Here is a 10,781-nt window from a genome sequence, read left to right as displayed (position 1 = left end):
CCTCCCACGGCCGGAAGTGCGGGTCGCGTTTCCGGCGGTGGCCTGGGGCCTGGGGTGTGCTGGGTTCTCCGCCCCGGGACAGCCCGGTGCCCCGCGGGCGGGGCGAGTGGTGAGTGGCTCGCGGCGTCTGGACCGCTGGCGCCGGCTCGGCCCGCGGGGTGGCCGGCCCCGACGGGGCGGCGGGGGACGCTTGCTCCTCCAGGCCTGCCCCGCGCTGAGGCGTCGGGGGCGGACCCCGCGGTGTCTCGCTTGGCCCTCGGGCGTGCCCACCTCAGACTGACCCTGGAGCTCCAAACATTCCTTGGCTTTAAGTCTATGGAGGGTGCGGGGGGATGGTCCCTGCTCCTGACGTCCCCCTGACAGTCCTCCCCCACACGCGGAGAAGAGAGACGGCAGACGGGGCTCCCTGGACCCCGCGGCGGCCGCCCCCGGGGCCCTTCCCTCACCGCACGCACTGAGTCAGGACGCGCGGGCAGACGGCCGGGCCCTTCCCGGGTTTATTTCTGGCCGGGACCGCCTGGCTGTGGTGGAGGTCTCCTGGGGGCTGAGGGAGGAATAAAGGTCGTGCCCACCGGGAACCTAGGGTTTGCGGGCGGGCAGAGCCGTCCCTGATGTCTCTGCCTGATTCTCGGCACAGAGGAGTCCTCTGGTGCGTCCCAGCATGGCTAAGCCAGCAAGCAAAGATTCAGGCTTGAAGGAGAAGTTCAAGATTCTGTTGGGACTGGGGACTCCACGGCCAAATCCCAGGTCTGCAGAGGGCAAACAGACTGAGTTTATCATCACCGCGGAAATCCTGCGAGTGAGTGAGCTGCCTGGGTCTTCTCTATTGAATGGGAGGTGCAGGGAAGGCTGAGTTTGACCTGTCACCAGGTTCTGTGGGGCTGCTGTCCCCAGCACCATGGTAGTGATGGTTGCGTCTTTTCCTCTGGATATTCAGGAAGTCAGGATCTTGGGGACTTGGTCCAGCACACTGGAGTTAGTATTCAGATGTTGATGTTAAGAAAATCTGTTTCACTAGATGTGACCAGAACACCACAGTCTCCACAGGTGATTAGGATTATGCCCAGGTATAACTGATAACTTGAGAATTCTTGGGAGAAGTAAGTCTTCACTCTTTTGCATGTGTTGGAATCTCCCTACCACATGCCTACTCAGTGCTTTGGCCATAAATAATGTTGAATTTTTGCGCTTTTAAGTTCGTCAGTTGGTGAAGGTGGCAGCAAAATGTGATAGATACATCCATAGGATGGAGAGACTGTTATTTGCCAAAAAAAAAAAAAGGAATGAAGCACTGATAAGATGCAAAAGCATGGATGAACCTTGAAAACATCCTAAGTGAAAGAAGCCAATCACAAAGGCTCATGTTAATGTATGATTCTGTAGATATGAAGTGTCCAGAATAAGCAAATCTATAGAGACAAAGTAGATTAGCCTTTGCCAGGGCTTGGAGTGGGGGAGGAAGGGATGGGAAGTGAAGCTTCCTTTTGAGGTGATGAAAATGTACTGGAATTAGTGGACCTGGTTGCAAGTGCTGAGTATACTAAAAGCTGAATTATACAGCTTAAAGTCATTACAATGTTGAGTTTCATATGTGAGTTTTTTTAGTGAAAAAAAGTGTAGCTATGGAAAAAAAAGTTGTTTGTTGTCGCTCCCTTAAGTTGGGAGTGGTCAACTGGTGATTCCTGGTTGCAAGAGGTCTGCTCTAGGTCACCAGTGTTGGTAAGACAGGGCAGTTCTTAGAGTGCCCTGTGATTGGCAGATAAGGAGACCTGGTGCCTGAGCCAGGACCCCCTTTCCTTCTTTATCTCTCCAGGAGCTGAGTGTTGAATGTGGCCTCAACAATCGCATCCGGGTGATAGGGCAGATCTGTGAGGTTGCCAGAACAAAGAAATTCGAAGAGGTAGGTGTGTCTCGGGTGGGTGACTGGAGAGATTCATGTGAGCTGCGCTAGAGCCTGATTTGGCTTTTTCTAGGAGCAGACCTGACAGCTGACTTTGCTAATGAACTGTCGCACACCATTTAAGAAATTTAATCTTTAGTGCTGGGGAGGGCTTCCCTGGTGGCTCAGCTGGTAAAGAATCCTCCTGCCATGCGGGACACCTGGGTTGGGAAGATCCGTTGGAGAAGGGAAAGGCTACCCACTCCAGTATTCTGGCCTGGAGAATGCCATGGACTGTATAGTCCACGGAGTTGCAAAGAGTCAGAAACGACTGAGAGACTTCTTTCACTTAGTGATAGGGAAGCTTCTGGAAATGTCCTGAGCACAACCCTGAGAGGCCAGTTACGTGTGGAGATGGGGAGCAAAGGGTTAGGCTCTTTTAGCAGATCCAGGAAAGGTTTTGCGGTGGCTTACAGAAATGCACGCTCACTGTCCTTTCACATTACAAACTTGCAGCAAAGAACAATAGGGGAATGTCTGTTTTGTTCAGCAGAGAGTATACCTTGACATAGAACAAGTCCAGGCACGCCAGTCTCTGTCTTTTGGGGAGAGACGTTTGGGTGGTATTAAGCAGCCTCACAGATGTAGGCGTGTTTATTTCTGACAGATGCTTCCAGGCTTTTTCCCATGTCCTGTGGACAGAGGGGGACGCTGCTGTTAGAGTTTCTCAAGGGCTGTGCCCTTGCCTTGCCGTCCCACTTTGGTGAAAGTGACACAGGACTAGATGTGGGTCTCATACCTGGCGGGTTCATATCTGCTTGGGTGAGAGTGACCCCTGTGTCCTCTGCAGATCATCTGAAACGTGCAGGCTGCACTTCACCAGGGATAAATGTGAGGATAGGCATCAGAGTTCTCAGAGTTGTCAGTGTGAGTGCAGAGAGGGGAGCCATGGCTGGGGTGCCGTCTAGTGAACGCGCGGCTCAGCCTCAGAGGCCCGGGTAGTCAGGGGCTCAGGTTGCATTGGGAGAAGTGCAGGGAATGGGAGAGAGGAGCGGAGGTTCTGGGGTGTCTGGAATTGGTCGGAGTGTTGGTCAGACTGCATCTAAAAGACATTTTAGTCTCCCTCTTAAGAAGAGTGAGCGCAGGAAAGGGTGAGTGGTCTGGAAACCTTGGCTGAAGTGGGGAAAGGAAGGTGATGTGAGAGGCTGATTCGAGGAGCTCTGGGGAAAGGCTCAGTTCCCTCGTGGGCTGGGTGGACTTAGGAGGCAGATTCCAAAACCTGCACAGAGTACTTAGCAGATCCAGCCGGGCAGCAGAGGCAGAGTCGGGGTGAGGTGCTAAGTAGCCCGAAGCTGGGTTGTTCACACAAGGGGGAACCAGAGTACAGGGCTCCTGGGTCAGGCCACAGGCCCGGGGATCCCTCTGTCACTGCTGGTTCTGAGCGTCTTCTGGTGACTTGGCCCAGAGAGGCTGAGAAAGCTCTGGGAACTCTCTGCTGATCTCCGGGGGCAGCCAGGACAGCCCCCCTGGCCCACCTGCTCTCCTCCCTGCCCTCAGCCTATGGCCTGGTGAGGGTTAAAGGACCTACTAGGGTTTGAAATAGCTTGGAACCGGTCCCCTGGTCAGGCTCATGCTCGCTGCTGGCTGTGACGTGTACATGAGGGCTTTAGAGAAGCGAGTTTAAGTCAGAAGACCACATTGTTCTGCTCTGTCCTTTGCCTATGAGACTGTCCCCTGAGCTGAGGGGCCAGCACACCAATCACCATCCCCTCTCTGCCGGGCAGCACGCAGTGGAAGCACTCTGGAAGGCCGTCTCGGACCTGTTGCAGCCAGAGCGGCCACCCGAGGCCCGGCATGCAGTGCTGGCTCTGCTGAAGGCCATCGTGCAGGGGCAGGTAAGGGCGGCCGTGTGCTGAGCACGCTGGACTTGCATCTGGTGGTGGCACCCTGCACGGGTCGGCCAGTGCCCAGGGCCCTGCAGCTGCACTGCTCGTGTGGGCACGTGGTGTCAACCCCTCGTATCTCTGTGACCCGCACACACCCCCACCTCCTCTCCTTTCCAGTGAGGGTGTTTGTCCCTCCTTTTTCTCTGGGTTGCAAACGAGGCAGTCTGTGCAGCATGAGGAGTGGTGCTGGCACGAGTGTGCCGTTGCTGTCTTGCTCTCATTGACCTCTTTCCCCTGCTCACCGGGGTCCGGCCCTGCTGGAACACCCAGGCCACCTCGCCATTCCTGCCCGGGAGGTTCCCTCACCTCCTGGCTGGTTTTCTCTACGCCTTCACACCACCTCTCGAGGGTGGGGCTTCATTGGCCCCTGCTGAGTACCCACCCCCGTGTCCAGACCTGGGCGCCTAGTAGGTGCTCCACACATGGGTCAGCTGATGGCCAGTGCGCCTGATCCCCTCCCCAGCTGGTCCCTCACAGCTGCTTCCTAGGGGAGGGAGACAGAGCCCCAGGGCTGGGAGTCTTGGGGCCTGTGGCACTTCTAGGACTTCTCACAGCTGCCCAGGAAACCCAGGGGATCCTGACTGCTGACCCCATGGTTTTGTCTTCAGGGGGACCGCCTGGGCGTTCTCAGGGCCCTCTTCTTCAGGGTTATCAAGGATTACCCCTCTAATGAAGACCTCCATGAGAGACTGGAAGTTTTCAAGGCCCTCACTGACAATGGGAGACACATCACCTACTTGGAAGAAGAACTGGGTGGGTGCCACATTGGGTGTGAGGTTTCTCTGGCCTTGGTGGTCAGATTTAATCTGGGATACCCAAGGCTTCAGGGTCCAGAGGGAGCACTGCAATTCACAAGGGTGGCCTGAAGAGGGCGCTGCAGCACCCAGGTTTGCTCACCTGTGTGCAGTCCGGTTCAGCTGCTCAGAGCTCCTGGGGAGTTTGTTAAAAATGCAGAGTTCTGGGCTTCGCTCCAGACCTGCTGGCTCTGAACCCCTGGGGATTAGGGACTGGACATGTCTTTTGGGTGGGCAGGGGGTGGTCTGAGTTTTGTTGTTGGAGAGCGTGCAGTCAACCCAGGCCTCAGGCTGGGTCTTGCCCAGGGTGTCCTGAGGTTTCCGGGGCCCAGGACACCTTGACTGTCTTCCTCCTTCCCCTTCATGCCAGTCTGGCCTCCTAGTCCTTCCCTTAGCTGTCTGTCCTCCCTGTTGTCCTTACAGTGTGAGTTTCCATGATCTTTAGAGTTCATGTCACTGCTGTGGGGAGAGAGAAGGGCAGAGGAAGAAGTGAATCTGACTTGGGCCTTGTTCTTCCGTCACGTAGAAAACAGGCCTCAGCTGTCGGCTCTCCTCCAGCACAGGTGCTGACGCTGAGGCAGTGGTCAGGTTTTCTGTCCAAGTTTATTTGGCTAGGAACTGAGAATTGCTTGTGTTTCTTGTGGGGTAGGCCCTCCTAGACTCTTACCCTCTGTTTGCACCCCCAGCATCAGGGGTCAGGGCTGTGAGCATCAGATGCACAAAGACTGCCGTTTCCCCAGCCCAGACCCTTCACACACATGGGTGCTGGTGAGCTCCTGTGACTCGCTGGCCTACTAGGGCTCCCGCTCAGCCTCCATCAGCATCCTGGTGGCCTGCCTGTCATTCCATGGGGACCACTGACGTGGTTTCCAGCAGAGAATGGGAGGGGGACACAGTTTCCTGGGAAGGGGGTGAGTTGTATGAACGTTGCTCTGTTTTTCCCTAGCGGACTTTGTCCTGCAGTGGATGGATGTTGGCCTGTCCTCCGAATTCCTCCTGGTGCTCGTGAACTTAGTCAAATTCAACAGCTGTTACCTTGATGAATACATTGCATCCATGGTCCAGTAAGAAAGCTTTTCAGTCACATTGGCCTGATCGCAGTCTCACTGTCTCATGTCCGCAGTGCAGCTCTACAGGGCGAATAAAGCTGTTGAAATCATTAAATGAGACATTGGAAGTGGCCAGAGCCATTTTCCACATGCTGTCTGTGTGATGTCACCTGGTGATGGGTTTACTGTCACTTGTCATGTGTTCAGAACAGCTGCAGCCTGCGGGTGGGGCGTGGTGTTGGTGCTGCACACCCCGAGCTGGGTGGCGGGAGCCCTGTGGGAGGAAGCAGGAAGTAGAGTGGAGCCACCCAGCCTCTGGGCAGTGTCCTTTCAGCTGCCTTGTGCTTCTTCCCCAGCATGGTCTGCCTGCTGTGTGTCCAGACCGTGTCCTCCGTGGACATAGAGGTCAGTGAGCCCCCAAATCCCCCCTTGCCCCAGGGATGGTCCCTTCCATCCTCCTGGGAAGGCCAGGTGGTGTTGCAACTGAGACCCTAGGCCCTTGGGTCAAGCCCTGTGCTGCCGCTCACCAGCTGGGTGGCCTCTGGCATGCTGCTTGGCCTCTCTGAGCCCAGGACTCTCCTGTAAGGAAGGGCAGTTAGGTGGCATCAGTTTTGGGGTCATAGTTCATGACGGGGTGATCCGCTGTGACTGGGATGGAGCAGGGCCTCCCAGACGCTCACTGACTCTGTGGGTCCCAGGAGGGCCACTTTGGCAGAGGGAGGGCAATCATCACTGACCAAAGGGTCGTCGGTGGGAAGCGGTGGAGGTGTCCCATTCCTGTGGGCAGGAGGCAGTGGCCTGACCCTCTCTCCACCCCCCAGGTATCTCTGCAGGTGCTGGATGCCGTGGTCTGCTACAACTGTCTGCCAGCCGAGAGCCTCCCCCTGTTCATTGTCACTCTCTGCCGCACCATCAACGTCAAGGAGCTCTGTGAGCCTTGCTGGAAGGTAGGGTCTCCCCTGCCGTCCCACAGGGACTTCCCAGGGGAGGTGACAAGTCAGCCTGAGGATGGGACAAGGGCCCTCTTGCATGCAGTGAATGGCCTCTGACTCTTGGAGGCCCAGACAGTGGCCTGCTTAGGGAAGCCAGGGCACTTTTCCAGTGGCTGAGCGGAGGCCAGGGTTTGGTGTCATTTTGAAGGCAACCTTGGCTGTCCCTGTCTGGGAGGATGTGGTGGAGAGCAGCTGGGTGCGGAGGGCTGCAGGGCGTGCCCGTGCGAGGCCTGGGGCTCGTGTCTGCCCGTCTGACCGCAACGTGTTCCTCCCCAGCTGATGCGCAACCTCCTGGGCACCCACCTGGGCCACAGCGCCATCTACCACATGTGCCGCATCATGGAGGACAGGTGAGTGAGTGCGGGCCGCCCGGCCTGTGGGCGAGGGTGCGGGTGCGGGCAGCTCGGGGGCCATGGGGCCCCCGGGTAGGCTCCCCATGTGGGCTGTGGCCCAGCACAGGCTTATGGGAGCCTCCTGGGCTGGTGGGGGGCTGCTCCATAAGGGAGCCCTGAGTCAGGGCGCATGTCTTCTGCTCCTGTCCTCCTGCTGGTGAAGTCGGAATACTCAGCCTGAGCTCCCGACCTCCCTCCACACGCGGACCTCCTCCAGTGGGCCACGTCCCCAGGCCCTGCCTCACTTCCTGCAGCCAGACCATCGCAGGGCTTGTCACTTCTGCCCCGGGATGGCTCATTGGTCCACTCCTGGCCCCACCCCCACCCTCAGCTCTAACCTGCTCACTGCTTTCCTGCACCCACTCTTGGCCTCCCAAGTCCAGTCCTCCACACAGCAGCCACACAGATCTGACCGTGTCCTTCTCTGCCTGAAGCCACAGTGGCTCCTAGTGCCCTCAGCCTGTGAGCCTCTCTTTCCCTCCGTCATGCTTTTCTACCACCCACCCCAGGCCTTGTACTACTCTTCGCCTTGCTGGAATGTCCTGCTGTCTGGGTTGAGTTTCTCTGAGTGTCCTCGACATCTCAGTGTTGTGCCTGGATTCGCTGATGGCCCGAGCAGGTCTGCTTTCGTGTCCCACGGCTCCTCCTCAGCTGTAACCGAGGAGGGTCCCCGGCCTTAGTTTACATGATCATTTGGTTCACACCTGTGTCTCCAAGGCTGTCAGCACCACGAGGCCGAGGGCCTTTGTGTCCTGGCAGCTTGAGTGGCTCCTCAGCCAGTCAGCATGATGACTGTTGAGCAGACGTGAGAACGGACCGCATTGTTGTGCTGCCCCTGGGCCCCCTATGCAGCCCATTCCCCCGCTCTGCTCCCACCTCAAAAGCGTAGGGACCTGTGGAGAAGCTGCTGGAGCCTGACAGACGCCAGGCTGCCCTCTGCTCACGTCCCGTCTTCCCGGGAACGCTTTCAGAGCCTACATGGAGGACGCACCGCTGCTGAGAGGAGCTGTGTTCTTTGTTGGCATGGCTCTCTGGGGTGCCCACCGGCTCTATTCTCTCAAGAATTCCCCAACATCTGTGTTGCCGTCATTTTATGAGGTAACTTAGTTTCCGCACCGTGGTAAGTTGGTGAGTGTTGGGGGGCTCCCCTCAGCTGGGCCAGGCCCGTCATACTGGAGTCTGCTGTAGGGACGGGGCTTTGCAGGTAGGGACGAGATGTGGGGCCTTTGAAGTGTTCATTTGCAAGCAGATGTTATTCTTTATGAGTTTCATCTTCTGCCAGCTAGCATCAGGACTGCTCAAGATGCCCTTGAGGATAGCTACATGCTTGCTTTCGACAGTCCCCTTGGTCAAGCGGCAGCCTCCCCCTTGCTCTAGAATGAGGCCAGAGATGGTAGCGCGTGTCTCCACAGTGCCTGGTGGAGTCTGGAGCACTTTATTGTGTATTTTCACGTAGTTGTCACGGCACCCTGGTGAGCTGGGGTGATCACACTCTCCTCAGCTTACCAGACGAACAGATGCGCTGGGTGGTGTCCAGGCTTGCCCCATGTCCTGATCAGGGTCGTCCTGGGTGGGGAGGGCATGCTGTCTGCACATGGCTTGCATTTCATGAGGCCAGTCAATTGGGGCCCAGAATTTGAGGTGAACGGTCTGGCTCCATCAGGCCCTTTGGAGCCAGCATAGAACACACGCTTCTGGGCTCCTGAGGTGCTGTTTCTGTGGCCTGTGAGACGTGTGGAAGTGAGGTGTCTCAGGCTAGGTTCTGAGGGAGGGCCGCGTGCCGGGGCTTCCTTTGTGAGAGCTAGCAGGAGCTGACCACCACGTGCCCTGTGTTCCAGGCCATGACCTGTCCAAATGAGGTGGTGTCCTACGAGATTGTTCTCTCCGTAACCAGACTCATCAAGAAGTACAGGAGGGAGCTCCAGGCCGTGACCTGGGACATCCTGCTGAACATCATAGAGCGCCTGCTCCAGCAGCTCCAGGTGAGGTGGGCAGGAAGGCTGGCACGGGGAGGACCGGGACTGTGGACTGGTCAGCTGGGAGGGCCCTCCCTCAGAGCCCGCTGTGGTGTGTCCCCTGATGGTGTTCAGGGCTGTCGGCTCATGGTCCACTGAAGATGGTTGTTTTTCCCAAACATGCTCCGTCAGCTGGAGCAGGACTGTGTTGTAGGTGAGCAGGGGGTGGGGGGCCACGTCAATCAGGATGGACGGAGTAACCTGCCAGGTCGCCCCCACGGCCGCAAGTGGACCGTGAAGACAGTTCCTGCCCACCGCTTTGGTGGAACTTTGGAGGAAGGCATTGCCCGTAGCAGGAAGGAGGATGTGCTGGAGCAGGGGCTGTGAGGAGAGGCAGCCACACGCAGCGCAGGCTTGGGCCTGGGCCTCCTGGGGCACTGGGCAGGCGGCCAGACCCATGGGAGGAAGGACCGGAACTCAGCAGGGCCTAGGTGCTCGTCCCTTAGGGGTGGGTGCTGACTGTTCAGGCAGTGCTTAATCTTGGAGGGATGGGCTGGAAGACCATGCCACGGGGCCCCTTAGAAGGTGTGAGAGCCTGGGGGCAGCCCACTGTGCAGGCAGCGCCAGCGCTCTGTGGGATCCGCAGTTCCCAGTGGGCAGGAGTGGCACAGTGCCTGGCACACCCAGCACGGGGCAGTCATGCCCCCGGCCCGGCTGGAGGGCTGGAGTCTGGACTCAGCTGCCTTGAGCTGAGGACTCCAATGCCGAGTCCTGGAAGGGAGCTGGGCTCCTTCCTGAGTGCCGGCGTCCTCGTGTTGCAGAGCCTGGACAGCCCAGAGCTGAGCGCCATCGTGCACGACCTGCTGAGCACAGTGGAGGAGCTGTGTGACCAGAACGAGTTTCACGGCTCGCAGGAGAGATACTTTGAGCTCGTGGAGAGGTGTGCGGACCAGAGGCCTGTAAGACCACCTCTCTCCTCACCTCGGTGGGGCTGGGGTTTAGGTTAGGTGGTTGGTGGGTGCGCTGTATGGGTCTGGGGGAGGTTCTCCGTGAATTTGAAGTAAAGGCCTGGGCAGGCTTCTGTTCCCCTGGGGGTCGTGCCCTGGTGGTGATGTCTGCAGGCGTCAGCAGGCTGGAGGCGTGCGGGTCTGGGCACTCCGCACAGCCTTACTTCATCTCCACCCACCTACGTGGTGGGAGACGCCTGGCGGTACCATGTTCGGCATGTCTGCTCCCCGAGCCTCAGGCTGTCCTGGCACCAGAGAGGCTAGCCTGATGCAAGGCTTTCATGTGGGTTTTCAGTGAGTCCTTATGAAGGCCAGCAGAGCCTCTATCGTATAGGCTCCCTAACTGTGTCCTGGAGTGGCTGGCCTCCCGGGCCAGCAGCATGCGGCTGGATTTATGAGGAAATCTCGGGAAGGGCCAAGTGGCTCCTTAACTCCAGGTCTGTTTTCTTTTGATAGGAGTCCTCCCTCTTAAACTTAATAACCTATAGGGCTCAGTCCATCCATCCAGCGAAGGACGGCTGGATCCACAACCTGCAGCTGCTGATGGAGAGGTTCTTCAGGTAGGCGCACCGGAGGCGGCGGACCTGTGTCTGCTCTGTAGGCCCATGACCAGGCCACAGTTAGCGTTTTCCTCTCCGGTTCTTGAATGTGATGGTTCTCACTGCACGGGAGAGGGTCTGTCTTCCAGTAGGGCAGACAGACAGTCCCCTGAGGTTGCTGCACTTGCTCCTCCTGTGGGGTGGTTGTCTGGAAAGAGGATGTCTCTG

General features: G+C 57.8%; 1 protein-coding gene across 50 annotated transcripts in view; it reads left to right on the top strand.

The window, feature by feature from the left end:
* The first annotated feature begins 20 nt into the window (after positions 1-20).
* TSC2 (TSC complex subunit 2) overlaps positions 21-10,781 on the top strand; it is a 30,733-nt gene continuing 19,972 nt past the window's right edge. For 38 of the 50 annotated variants that reach the window (XM_081555473.1, XM_081555468.1, XM_081555454.1 and 35 more), the window contains exons 1-13: positions 21-109; positions 638-799; positions 1,814-1,900; positions 3,664-3,774; positions 4,434-4,578; positions 5,566-5,683; positions 6,025-6,073; positions 6,490-6,615; positions 6,937-7,010; positions 8,024-8,150; positions 8,891-9,034; positions 9,829-9,966; positions 10,471-10,574. In XM_081555473.1, the coding sequence (XP_081411599.1) occupies positions 662-799; positions 1,814-1,900; positions 3,664-3,774; positions 4,434-4,578; positions 5,566-5,683; positions 6,025-6,073; positions 6,490-6,615; positions 6,937-7,010; positions 8,024-8,150; positions 8,891-9,034; positions 9,829-9,966; positions 10,471-10,574 (1,361 nt within the window). In that variant the 5' untranslated portion in view covers positions 21-109; positions 638-661. The remainder of the gene's footprint in view (positions 110-637; positions 800-1,813; positions 1,901-3,663; positions 3,775-4,433; positions 4,579-5,565; positions 5,684-6,024; positions 6,074-6,489; positions 6,616-6,936; positions 7,011-8,023; positions 8,151-8,890; positions 9,035-9,828; positions 9,967-10,470; positions 10,575-10,781) is intronic. The other 12 variants (XM_081555486.1, XM_081555484.1, XM_081555483.1 and 9 more) reach the window with 1 other exon arrangement.

This window comes from Giraffa tippelskirchi, chromosome 13 (genome assembly GCF_054371585.1).
Source record: "Giraffa tippelskirchi isolate mGirTip1 chromosome 13, T2T-mGirTip1v1.2.pri, whole genome shotgun sequence".
NCBI lineage: Eukaryota > Metazoa > Chordata > Mammalia > Artiodactyla > Giraffidae > Giraffa > Giraffa tippelskirchi.
This window is presented reverse-complemented; position numbering and strand designations above follow the sequence as displayed.